Source organism: Styela clava, chromosome 12 (genome assembly GCF_964204865.1).
Source record: "Styela clava chromosome 12, kaStyClav1.hap1.2, whole genome shotgun sequence".
Classification (NCBI taxonomy): Eukaryota; Metazoa; Chordata; class Ascidiacea; order Stolidobranchia; family Styelidae; genus Styela; species Styela clava.
In genome coordinates, this window is record NC_135261.1 from 16213705 (window position 1) to 16227277 (window position 13573).

At 34.3% G+C, this 13573-nt stretch overlaps 2 protein-coding genes across 8 annotated transcripts in view; one reads left to right on the forward strand and one right to left on the reverse strand.

The window, feature by feature from the left end:
• The window catches only part of LOC120330337 (uncharacterized), a 29115-nt gene extending 23253 nt beyond the window's left edge, over nucleotides 1-5862 (forward strand). For 6 of the 7 annotated variants that reach the window (XM_039397244.2, XM_039397243.2, XM_039397246.2 and 3 more), the window contains 7 exons: nucleotides 356-473; nucleotides 1216-1396; nucleotides 1953-2030; nucleotides 2585-2763; nucleotides 3315-3441; nucleotides 3953-4046; nucleotides 4385-5862. In XM_039397244.2, coding sequence (XP_039253178.2) covers nucleotides 356-473; nucleotides 1216-1396; nucleotides 1953-2030; nucleotides 2585-2763; nucleotides 3315-3441; nucleotides 3953-4046; nucleotides 4385-4911 — 1304 coding nt within the window. In that variant the 3' untranslated portion in view covers nucleotides 4912-5862. The remainder of the gene's footprint in view (nucleotides 1-355; nucleotides 474-1215; nucleotides 1397-1952; nucleotides 2031-2584; nucleotides 2764-3314; nucleotides 3442-3952; nucleotides 4047-4384) is intronic. The other variant, XM_078118942.1, reaches the window with a different exon arrangement.
• Nucleotides 5863-6460: 598 nt separating this feature from the next.
• Nucleotides 6461-11943, reverse strand: LOC120330338 (uncharacterized). The gene is made up of 8 exons (XM_039397247.2): nucleotides 11732-11943; nucleotides 11223-11354; nucleotides 10923-11137; nucleotides 10569-10800; nucleotides 10237-10433; nucleotides 9910-10034; nucleotides 9445-9637; nucleotides 6461-7112 (listed from the first exon to the last, which is right to left on the reverse strand). The coding sequence occupies exons 1-8, from the start codon at nucleotides 11887-11889 to the stop codon at nucleotides 7045-7047; spliced, it is 1320 nt and encodes a 439-aa protein (XP_039253181.2). The 5' UTR covers nucleotides 11890-11943; the 3' UTR covers nucleotides 6461-7044.
• Nucleotides 11944-13573: the final 1630 nt, after the last annotated feature.

Sequence of the window (13573 nt, forward strand, 5' to 3'; positions counted from 1 at the left end):
TCACACTTCTTTTATTGGGTATGATTTGGCATATTTTCTAAAAATAATAAAGTGACTTTTCCTTAAAAAGAATCGTCCTTACTTTTCACAATGCACTGTTGTTTGTCAGATAGAAATAGATTTTACAAATGACCAATCTTAATATCTGCTATTGATCTTAAAAACCAGGAATATTGCATTGTCAAAATGCATGGATGTCTTTAATACTGGTACCAAAAAAAAAATTGACAAGACAAGCAAAAAAGCAATGAACTATTTTAGTTAAATAACTGGAGACCTGATACCATGTTACTTGAGAATTACTGTATTTTACTTTTTACATATCTATGTCTAATTATTTTGTATTATGTTACAGCACCAGAGATATCACCAATACGCCCAGGAAAACAGTTTCCGCTAACATTGACTCAATATACCTATATAAATAGTAGAGTTATGAACCCTACACATGAGTCTACAACTACTCCACTTTGGTAAGAATGAAGTTATTAGTAAATATTAGTAATGGCCTATTAGAAGATTTATACGAGGTATATAGAATATTGAAGGAATTAGTCAGCCCTGTTCAGGTTCATATCCTGTAAGGCAGTTGTGTGCAACCTTCGGGAGGGTCAGATAGAAATAACTGGGTGGAACAGCGGGCCACACCCTTATTTAACATGGGCTATCTAGTATTTGCAGGCACAAAAATTTTGGTTATTGATCTTGTGACATGCATTGTTTGCATGTTGAGGCATTGTAAAGTCATAGATAATAAATTGCACTCAGGTATAGGCTTCGCAACGCAAAGGGATTGGAATTTCTCGCATATACCAAATTAAATTAAAAACTCGTTTTACTGGCCGCAGGATGCATACCCCTGCTGTAAGGTATAGTTCTGTGTGAGCAATTGCCGATCTCCTCTCCGGCGTTGGGATTTACATAACCACTGGTATGCTACACATCCATTTATCTGAAACGAATAACTGATTAACTTTTCCCATACCTGACGTAGACTGATAATCGTTAAGCTTTCTTTATAAACTTTACTCTCCCTTGATAGAAGGTGTGTCTATTTACTTAGTGACTTATTAATATTTGTACACTTGAATGAGATTTTGACAAATTAGTTTGGTCCCCCATTGAAGCCTTTAAAAAACAATGCTGTTTCTTGTTTGCTCATCGTAAATGATTTTCTTTAATAAATGATAAAATAATTTTATTCGTTATCTACAGTTCAACATCGACTCAACAGTCAGTCTCTTCTTCTGTATCTTCTCGGTCGTACTTATCTTCCATTCATCCTTTCTTATCCGGACAAACTAAGAAACAAGATGTCAATAAGCAACCGAACAAATTCATTGTTGATAATACGAGAACATGTAGTATGCAGTTAGGGCTCGCACATCTTTTCAAGGTAGTGATTGTTATTATTTTTTTTTGTCTGGACATTGCTGTTTTATGGCAGCAATGATAATTCTTTTTGTATATATGTATGTATTCATGTCACCACAAAGATCAAATCCAATATCCAATATAAGGTGGGCAAGTTCAAATCTGACAAATCTTTTTATTTTTGATTTGCTACACGGCCCATCATAAAATGGTCTATGCCCTCTTTCTGGGGCGCGCCCCACCGTTTGAGAACGACCTCTCTATTATATTTTCAAATGACCTAGGTACTGTTTTTTTTTTGTCTGAATCACCCAGTATATATATATCAATCCTACATATCAATCATTGAAGTTGAGTGAAGTCATCCCCCCTATTTCAGTTACTCCAGTCAGTCTGTTCGAATGTGTTTTTGGTTTAGTTGTGAAACTTTCTTTTTTTCTTAAGATTTCTTAAACAAGAGAATTCTATAGAGATAATCTGAAATCGCTTGTTACCGAAACTGTTGATTGTTACTCAGATATTCTGAAATTACTCTTTACTTTCATGCAGATAATATTTTTTATTCATATTTTTCTCAGGAGCATAGTGTCAACGGTCTTCCACCTCCAGAAATTGCACCAGCTACCAGTTCCATAGTAACATCAGAACTAGAAAAGGTATTTCAAATATATTTACCTCAAGCATATTTATTGTACTTGTTGGCATTTATCTAATAATCTACCCATATGTTGATCTGTTGTCAATGCTTTGTGGGTTAAGTTCACTATTCTTCTAAACATATCTATTGGATCTCCACCTTAGGAGATCGTTATTCTCAGTTCTGTCTGTTCGTGTATCTGTCGGTCTGTTTAGATGTAGCGTCTTCACATGGGTTATACAGCCACCCTAGTTACAGAGTTCATAGAAAGTTCGGATTAAAGTTTCGTCTCCATGGCAACATTAAAAAATAGTTATATAAGATGTGCATGTTTCTTTGGATGGTAACTGGTTGCTTGAGTGCGAGTCTCAACTATCAGCGGAAATTCTGGGCGCCCACCCGCTCGTTTATAATAATAATAACACGAAGGGTTATAAAAAAGTGGCTGTACAAATCTTTGTTTACAAAATTAAAAAATCAGACCCCATTTTGAAAAAATAAGTTCTTTCAAGGAAGACTATTTTAAAAAAATTAACTAAGATATGTATTCACCTGGGACCTTTATTTAATTAGGATGGTGAAGTGGAATCGCCACCTCTTCTCAGCAATGGAGAAAAATCAGCTTTCACTCTGACTTCAAATGCTGAAACTCGATCGTCTGCTGGACATGTTGTTTGGAACAGGAGTTTACAAAGAACATTTTTATTGCCTTCTTCACTTCCTACTAGGAATATTCTCTTCAATTTGAATAGGTTTGTAATCATCTTTCTATTTTCGTGATTATTTCAAATACAATTGTTCATGTAACTGCTGGTCGGATACGGCTTCCTCCGACATCTGAAACAAATAACTAGCTAACTAATCCCATACCTAACATGGACTGGAAACCAGACGAGAGGCTGTGCTTCGCCATATGATTATTGAGTTGTGTTAGACTTTCCTCTTTTCCAGGATAATTATGTGAATCCTTTCCTATATTTGAAACTTGGCAAAATGATCTAGTTGGATTGTCTTGATTGTACAGGTTATCCAGCACTGTTCGATCAGAATGTCTACTTTCTAATGGGTTATTGGGGTCAATGCTCTAAGCATATCTTTAAATATTCGTCCACTATAACAGAGTTCCAGTAATCAAGAAATGTGTACTTTGAATTTCAACTAAAGTTTTTGATTTTCAAATTGAAGCATATTAGAACTTTTATGAGAGCCTTGCTACTATCAAAATCAACAAATAAAGTAGTGTGTAAGATTTTCCCAGCTTTTCCCCCTGGGATGCATAATTTAGTTCCATTCTACATTTTAGGAGAAGTGATTCAAGAAAACCTGAAACACCTCCAAATTCACCATTAACTAATGTACCATCTTCTTCATCTTTTCTACTCAATGAAATTATTTCTGAAACAACTTCACCGACTCCCGAGGAACCTCAGGTTTGTACTTACATTGCAATCATATGATTTGTGTACTCTCTTAGATTATTGTGATAAATGTAATACTTGCATTGATTCCCAAAAAACTGTCTTGTGTGTAAAATGTTTATTCTACCATGGCAATGGCAGTATTGCTATCAATCTGTGGGACAATTCTTTTATAAAGGTTTAATGATAAATTAATATTTTTAATATGGAAATTTTATTTCAATATAAAGAAGAGTATTGCAAAAATATTGTTGTCTTTTGGAATATTAGTATGATTTGATTCTGGTCACATGTTTTGGCACCTTTCAAAATAGGGCTGTTAATGAATTTGCACAGAAACATCTCAGTACTGGTAAGATAGGAATTTTTATGCAAATTTTCTCAGCAAGGTTATAAGGTAAATAAATAGCAACAGCAAGATAAAAAAAATGGAAGAAAGGTTGGAGCAATGGTTTTCAAATGGAAATATTCAGAAGCACTCATTGTTGATGAGATCTATTTCTAATCTATTTTTTTTTTTTAGAAAGAGGAAAAATTGTTCAGTTCAAATTTACTTTCAAAATTGGCACAAATTGGATGGATGGGATTACAAGGTTTCGCTGGAATGAAGACTTCAAGTAAGTTCATGTGTGGCCTGCCACAAAATTCAATTTCATTTTCAAATTATATTAGTATTTCTGTCAGATTATCTATGCTGTTTTTTGTAGGTTTTGTAGCTTCTACAATGAAATGAGAACAATTTATGTGCGAAAAAATCATTCATTCGAATAACGCAAAAAATAAATAAAACAACACTTCTACCATCAATATCTTTCAGAATGGAGAGTTGATATACTGAGGCTAATTAAATCCGAGGAAAATCTTAGAATTCTTGAAATCAAACAAACCAGTAGTTCTCAATTCCTATTGTTATTTTCATAACTTTTATTATTCTAATTTACTAAATAATTTACAGCGCCCACGTCTACCGCAAAGACCTCTCACACAAATGCCTGCACTACTATATCATCAACAAAATCCTCATCACCAAGAAACTCAATATCAAAATGTGCCACTGCACCTGGATCCTTACTTGCCAAGGATTCGACAACACCAACTTCAACGAAAAATTCATCTCGACTCTCCTTGAATATTAAAACACCTTCCACTGATCAAGGCCTGCAAATGTCGCCTGCTGTGACCGATTGGGCCGAATTGCATGGCAGCAGTGGGGCATTGAATCTTCCAAAAGGACTAAATGATCCCGAGACCGACATTTCGGACGGATATTTAGATGAAGTTTCGGACCCACCGACACCAAAATCAGATGACAAACATAGTCTACCACAAACTTCGGACGCTAAAAATTTGTCGACTGGTACGGACAACAGACCGGGACTGGAATTCTTTTCTGAGAGCAACAGATCAACGAGACCTAAAGTTACGAAGTTATCCGGCACTAAAACGAAACGGAGAACTGCTAAAAATAGTTCCAAATTATGAGAATCCGAATAGTAGATTGTATTACACCATTATAGGTAATACTAGGCAAGTATATACCCTTGTTTATTTTTCATTTCTTCATGACCATTGCATTTATCGTGACTGTGTGCCCAAATGCTTGCGCCCAATACGTAATATTTTCTGTAATAATTTTACTATAATGCATTAATTGCTATTAATTATTTCTGGTATTTATATTTATTACTATCGCAGTATAGAATTTTCTAAGTTATGTTCATTCAAGTATGAATCATGTTTATATTTTAATAACCATACATGACTCATACTTGATTGAGCATGTATAGAAATTTCAGCATGCTTTTCTAAAAAATGAAACTGTGACCTGACGCTGCTACTATTCTACTTGAATAGTAAATTATAAAGTATAATCGTATTTATAAATGTTGATATTAATAATAATAATATTTTTAACAAATATTATATTTAATCTAAAGTAAGTATGTTCCCCATTGCGTTTTTGTTCACCAATGCGTTTTTTTTCTGTACTAATTTCTGCTCCGAATGCTGCTTTTGTTGCAATTTTTTTACAATCATTTGCCTGCGTGGAACTAATTTTTATTTTCGACTTCTTGTACCGACGGAAAGTATTCATGTTGTGCTGCACTGAGTATGTTTATACCGCTTCATACTTGGTTCAAGTGTGGTTGTACCCAAAGCACTTTGGGACACACTAGATGAAATCTGGCCTTAACTTTGTGATTAAATTTCCAGCCAGCTTGAACCAGCACTGGATACAGCTTTTATATAATTGGTGTAATAGTCACGACTCACTGCACATGGTTTTTTGCTTTTATTTATTTATTTATCGACCGAAGTGTTTACCAACTGCTATGTTTGTTTGCATGCGTGTGGTTATTTATTAAAACCCTTTCTTTTTTTATTGTCGATTTTATCAATGTTCCACATCAATAATAAAGTATTTTTTATCAATTTTTTCGTCTCGTTTTGAATACCGTGGTTGTGAAACTTTGAGATGTTAAAAAACTATATGCAAGACTTTGGGTTTTCGCACATTACCCTATTGGATATGGGTTAAATTATTAGAACAAGATACACCTACACTTCGCGGAGTGCTCATTCTTTTCTAAACTGACGAAACGGCATACACCTACACTTCGCGGAGTGCTGATTCTTTTCTAAACTGACGAAACGGCACGTGCATTGTGGAGAGTGATAGGTTTATGTTCTGGCAATTCCTTGTGTGAATCCAGTTAGAATGCTTCTGGTTATATATATTCGGTTAATGACCTAATAAACCTATCTTTTAGCCTTTATAAATATATTTCCGTGACGCGAAGTCATTTGACATTTCTTCAGCAAGGAGTGCATTTGTAACCTTATAGCCTTCAGGTCTTAGGTCTCCCCACCCATTCCAAACACAATGAAATAGCATTAATAAACCTTTTTCGCAACACGACAAACGAGTAACTTGAATTTTCTGTAGCAGATGGAAGAAATGTTGTGCAGGGTTTGCTTAAATTCGAGCTCTAACGCTACTAAATTGTAAATTATAAACAATCGGAATTCATTATTATGGTAAGATCTATTTATTATTCACATAAATTAATACAATGTTGAAGAAATTTAAATAATTCATAAAACTTCATAATTTCATATGTACACACTTTACGAAGTTTATAAATACATTTCATAGACAAAGAAAGAAATATGGTGCATAGTCAACTCTATTCATACGCTTCTTGCTTATGATGGACAGATAGTAGAACTTTAATAAAGCGGTATGTTTCGATTAATCACAGCGTCGTGCCGCTCTTGCGAGCGAAAGTTACCGCCAAGCAAGTATATCTCAAACGTCCCTATCTGCACTAAGAGCTATAGTTGTGGTTACGTATGCGATGTTTGTCGTCGTGTTTGGTGCCGAGCTAAGGGTACGTAGCAAGTGAGGTAGCTTTTTTACATTGCATTTGTCGTCACTATAAATATAAATTTCTCCGCTTCTGTTTTCAACTTTATATATCAGCTACATTGTACATAATCAGCTACAGTTCATCTTATTCTATTCTTGATATGTAGAAATTGCTTCGCCTGGCGATGACCAAGATGACGTTTAGTTGACTTCAGATTTCAGTAACAGAAAGCAAAATTATTCAATCATTTGGTAATGATTCTATTGGACTTGTCAGCTTCGCTCATTGTACTTGATGTGTATGTAGTGGTACCTAAAAGTATATGGTATATATTGTTTTTGATACCATAACATTTACGCATAATATGAGTGTTTTCAAAATAAAATAAAAAAGATTAAAAATTTATAGCAAAGGCATTGGTGAAATGGCACTAGTCGCAACGGCATAGTAAAGTTTTCAATGCTATTCATTCCGTAACTATAGCGCAACATTGAAACTAGTACAATATTGTACTGTGAAAGATAGGGATGCCACTTTCGGATTTACGAATCGGATCGATTCGAATCGCATCTTTTCCGAATCGATTCGAATCAGATTTACGCGATTCGGAAAAAGAGAGCGATTTAGCGAAAAAAAAAGGGAACGTTTGTTAAATCGTCGTTTTCGGCGGCTTTAAATCTGCCAGAGTGTGTTTATGCGGCACTCCAAATAACGCCAAATTACGGGACCGAAAAAAAAACATTGAACGTGTGTTAATCGTTGTTTTCGGCGGTGTTAAAACTACCGAATGCGTTTATGCAGCACTCCAAATAACACCAAATTACGGGACCGAAAGAAAAACATTGAATATTTGTTAATCGTTGTTTTCGGTGGCGTTTAAACTGCCGAATGCGTTTATGCGGCACTCCAAATAGCAACAAATTACGGGACGTAAATAAATGAAAATGAATTTTTCGTGATTGACTTTTTTACTTGTCTGCCGTCATTTGTTTCAAGTTCGACACAACACACTCTTTTACGCATCACTCGAGATGATGTGTGGCGTAATTACCAGCAAACTGCGAGTTCAGTTTTCCACTAAATAGCCGAAGTTTCCATTATGCGCGAATTCAAATGGATCGTATACCTGAAAATTCGTGACAATTTTGATGAAAATTTTCAACAGCACACCTGCGCTGCCACTAAGTTATTGTACGCCCTGGCATGATTGGATAAAGAATCGGCTACCGACGTCTAGATAATGTTTGATTTTGATTGAAATTTAATTTAAACTTTGTTCTGAGAGCAATATTTCGCGTACATTTGAAGAGAACTATTGCTGAATGAGTTCATCGGCCGGCAATGTTAATTCACAATCATGTATCTCATCCTAAAATATATTTTTATTTTGTTTGCGTTTGTCAGGCTTCCACTCGAGTGGCGGTAAACGAAATCAGGGGGACATGATGTAATAGTACATACACGTCTTTTTTCAGCTGTTACCAAAAAAAGTAGTATTTACTTTTAATTTTGTTAGCGCGATACAAGCGGATAAAACATTTCGGATTATTTCGAGCAAATGTCATAACGGACAGGTGGGAGTAAATAATACTTGAGGAATGGCAACTTGTGCACTGTTTTACATCAACACGTGGCAGATTTCATACCAGACCGAGCATACGGTGCGAATGTCGTCTTACTTTAGCCCCAGCGACCATGTTTGATCGAGATAAAGCGTCAACCAATTATCGCTCGTCAGCGCGGCGTCCATTATGCACATTTGGACTTTCTGAATTACGAAATTAAACGTAGTCCACATTAATAATGAAGCCCGAGTTAGCCAATAACGCTGTTTGCCACAAATAATACTGTCTCTAATATTTATGGAAATTTTTGTTCGCAATCGTAGTCGGATGAACGATTGTTTTTATCGAAATTAATTTAATTTAATCGTGGTTAATTTTATCGTCTTCAATCATATTCTTGTAAGCATTTCCCATTTATAGTAATTCAGATGCAATTAGAATGTTTTTGTCGTATTACTCTATGCTGCTAGCATAAATATAAAATATTGTACTAAGATTTTGAAGATGAAGAATCGGTAATAAGGCCGTCCCTAATTCAATATAACAAGAAGGGAAATACCACGGTCACATATACTGGTGTGGGACAAGGGAAAGCAGTGCTGTTACTGTGTTTCCGACATAACAGTACAACTGTTCCCTGCTTATTTTCTCATATGAATTCCATCAAATTGCCTCAGCCCTGATACAAGTATAACACAATAACTCAGTATTGTAAGACTCACAGATAAGTTGCAACAGCAAGTTTTTCATCAATGCATTTATTAGTGATATCTATGACCTACATCTCTTTTATCATGATGAAAATAAGTGTGGCTTATTCACTGAAAAACCCTCATCACCCTTGCTATATAGCCTATTCCATTTTCAAATTTTTTTCTTCTAGATTTGAGCTTTTTTGTGAGTTTGGCCAAACATACGCATGTAATAAAAAAAAAAAAGCTTAATGGAATCAGATTCGGAAAGATTCGATTCGAAAAGTTTTGATTCGAGATTCGATTCGAAAAAAAAATGTATCCAGAAGTGGCAACCCTAGTGAAAGACAATATATATATGTATCCTTAAACGTTCATAAATCTAACCTGTATGATGAGTTGTTTTTGTGCTTGGAAACAACTTTATTATCAAGGCGATAATCGCTTTTTTGAGTCCAGCCAGATCCTTTGCCAGAATAACGGGACAGATTATGCTGTATAATATCGGAAGAGAAAGCAAAACGCTGCTTATAGACTGTTTGGTGTATTCTTGACGGACGCTATCAATCAGTAGACAAACCTGAAAAAAATCAATAATTTGTTTATTAAAACTATCTATGGTTCATACGGGCCCTACATTTTACCCCAAATTATGATGTTTTGTATAAATAAATCACTGACTCACATCAAAATTATATTCGGAATCTTCTGAATATACCCTCTGACATTCGGAACAATTATTTTAACATTTACTGACATTGAATTCTATGACAATACTGTACTAGTCATTCGACTTTCGTGTCCACATGTTGGAGCACTTTTTTTTGTTTGTTGATGAGTGTAAGATCTTACCATGGCTGGGAGTGTGCATGCGAAGAATAGTAAAGTGAGGTATGTCAGTTGTTTAGAAGCTGTTCTAAGCCATCTCGCGCGACGTCTTTTTCTTCTCTCTAACCGACGACCTTTAACAGTATTTTCTGAAAAAAAAAATGAATCAATAAGCACAAAATCATACCCTTTTTCATAAAATATTTTATGATTTCGATGAGGTGCTGGCCATTGATAAAAATAAAATAAAGGAAAGGGAATACACAGCGCCATTGTTCCATGCCATGGCCACTCTTTCTATTATTGCCTCATATGTTTATTTTGTAGCATTTTTTTTTCATTGTGACTTACTGTCGTTGATGATGGATGATCTCTTATCATCTGTACACGATATTCTTTTATCGATGGTTGAAGATTCACACGCCTGTTTCTTGTCCATTACTTTGTCATCTTCTTTGACAACTTTAAAAGTATCTGTGCGATCAAGGCCGTCTCTATCATATTTATCATCGGATTCCATGCAGTTGGTTGAGAAAATTTCGGAATGCCTGTAAAACATATAAATTACAAATAAATATGTATACTATTTCTATCCATTATTAGTATAACGCCTCCTACTAAGATAAAGTACCACTGAGTATAATGGTGTCTAACATTAACATGTAGTCTATTGAATTTATTACCTGAAAGTTTTGAAAATCATGAAAAACAAAGCAGACATTTCCAAGGTCCAAACGACGACCGTCACCAGCATGTAAGAGTTGCTCAACGGAGTAAAAACACGACTGCAAGATCTTTGAGGGGTAGTTTCCATGTTCTCCAGACTGTAGCAACCGCTTAAACATTCACATGTGTCGCTGCAATTCCACCCAGCAAGTGTCAGCAAAGACATTGTAGTAGGCAAGGTCCATGCAACTGAAAATGTTGAAATATTAATACTTGCTACTGATTCATCTTTTTACCATAAGAAAATTATATTCTTTTTTGACTTCTCTTTCCGAAATTTTAAAATCCTTACTTTATTCTATTCAACATACCTGCAACGAGAGAATATGCTTTACGGCGTTGCGCTTGTGCAGATGGTATTTTTGTTTCACCGGGAGACCACGATCGCAAGGACGCTGCTTTGGCGATGACGTAGTTCCCAGCTCGTATTGCATAAATCAAAGCACCGATGTTTCCAATCATGATTAAGTATGTTGCGACTGTGAGAGCCTTTCGGAACAGCCACCATTGTCGTACAGCCGAATTCCTATACAAAATAATTTGATAATTAACATATATATCCGTGAGCATGATCATTCGACCCTAACGTCCGTATACAAAATTTAACTTACTCTTTTGTAGGGTTGCCTTCAAACTGGTGATAATGGTTAATTAATTGATAAGACGACAATGTTGTGAAGAGGATATTTGACATCAAAACGCTGAATACGTAGATATAAACGTTGTTCTGCTTCAGTTTTGACCTATAACGTTTTCAATATATCGATTCATTAACATTGAATATTATCCTCCTACCTATGATCCATTCCGGGGGTGTTATTTGACATCCTATGCATCACCAGATTATGATAATGATATTAATGAATATTGCTACGATTCATAGTTGCACGATTTTTGCAATAATGTATAACTGATGAGTAGTAGTACATTACATCCGGAATTTTTATATATTTGTCTTTTGATGGATAGATGTATTTGCACAAAACTTCCCGTCCAAATTTCGCAGAATAAATGTGATTATGACACGCCATTGGCGTATTCGATTGCCAGAATCATTTTGGCCGTTTTGTAAAATAATTTACGCACTCGAAAACTCTCGATTTTCACAAAATTGTCTTACCTGTACAAAATAACAGCAACCAAAACCAAAATATTGAATAGAAGTGCTGTAATCGGTATAAAACTCAATATTAGGACGTGCGAGTCTTTTCTGCTGATACACGTTGAATTACCCAAATCTTCAGTAGTTTCTATCTCTATTGTGGTGGTCGCAGACATTTTAAAATGACTATTGAATATAGGTTATGTTAGCAAATAGATATCTGTGGAAGAAAAGTTAGAATTGAAATATTTTTTGCGTAAATTATTTTAAATAAAGTTAGAGAAACAATCATTACTATTTATTTTGGATTGATAATAATTTCCAAGATATATTTTATAACAGGTATTTTAAAATAACCAATGTACTTTATGTTTTATACGTCTTCACAAGAATATATTTCCTTTATATTCTGAATTCAAATTTTGACATATTTTATTGTTATTCGAAGGTTAATTACTGTAAAATGACATAAATATCAATTATCTGTGTTGTCTATGAACGTGTTTTGAATACTGAGAACAAATCAAAAAGCGAGACAGTTTATTGTCAATGTAGTGAATATTGTGATTCATTACCTTTTCTTTCCCAAAATGTATCGGAGTATTATTTTCGACGTTTAATTTACGCTTTCATATTTTTGCGGTGTTTTTTTTTGTAATTTGACATTTAGTTACATGTTTTATGACGTAATAAAAAACAAGTTTGCCTAATTTTAGCCAATTCAATTTCGTGGGTGAAATGACAAATATGACAAAATATTTAGAGACAAACGTAAGTTTACGACATAGAAAAATTCCATCGACTACACTTTCAAAGTCCTAAAATATTTCCAACTTTATCTTCATTTGACTCGATGATTGTAATACACCGATCGAAACGTTATACGTATTTTGTTTTGTATTTCAATTGTGTCACTGCCTGTATTTTTAGTCAGTTATACCTATTAATACTATCTATTGAAATTCGATTCTGTAAGTTGAATATTCATTTTAAAATGACTCAATAGTGCCTCTAACAATAATTTGTATCGGAATGAACTGAATTACTGCAAATAAAGAAGTAAATGTAGTAAAAACGATAATGTCATATGTATTCGTTTTATCAAGAAAACATTGCTGTATTTCGTCAGATATACTGATACTTGAGTTTGTACAGTCAAAAAGGCTGGGATGTTTGCAATGAATTATTTGTTGATATCAAATTTTCTCTACCTCAAATTTTCTCATATTGCCATGTTTAAAATGTCATTCAAGAAAAGACCCAAAAAATCCTGTATATTACCGATATATTCCGATGAAGAAAATAACGTTTTTAATGATATCTATCTAAAACGTGCTTCAAAATAGAATATTAATATAGGTAAAAGCGATTTGCTTCCAGACTATTTACAGTAATTTGATTACACTTAATATCTTTATTTTTAATTAAATTTATATGTTTTCAACTTAAAAAAAACACACATGTTCCTTTTACTATTTTCCTTTTCAATAACTCATCTCTGGATCATGCGACGATCGCCCAGACTGCATTATATAATTGCGATTTCAAATAATGGCGAGCAACATTAACGAAATATTATATTTTATAATTTCCTGATATGTCTCGCCGTGATTATTGCCTAAAATAGAGTCTCATAATTGCGATATTATAGTAGTCCACACTGAACGTAAAATGGCGCGTAAATACTGAGCGCACGAAAAAAGTAAAAGTAAAACATTAACCTTCGAGTGTATGTTCTGAATAATACATCAGCTCAAGAATTTCAAGTTATTTTCGTGTCCAGGGTGCTAGTTAGGGTTAGGTGAGAAAGGTTATTTGATAAAAGATCCCTGTCCGCTGTACAAACTTGAAAATACTAAA

Excerpts from the sequence above, each read along its gene's own strand:
- LOC120330338 (XM_039397247.2), bottom strand. The coding sequence starts at position 11,889 with ATGTCTGCGACCACCACAATAGAGATAGAAACTACTGAAGATTTGGGT. Across the intron at positions 10,801-10,922 it reads AGCATATTCTCTCGTTGCAG|TTGCATGGACCTTGCCTACT; the intron begins GTATGTTGAATA and ends CAACATTTTCAG. Across the intron at positions 9,638-9,909 it reads CATGCACACTCCCAGCCATG|GTTTGTCTACTGATTGATAG; the intron begins GTAAGATCTTAC and ends GATTTTTTTCAG.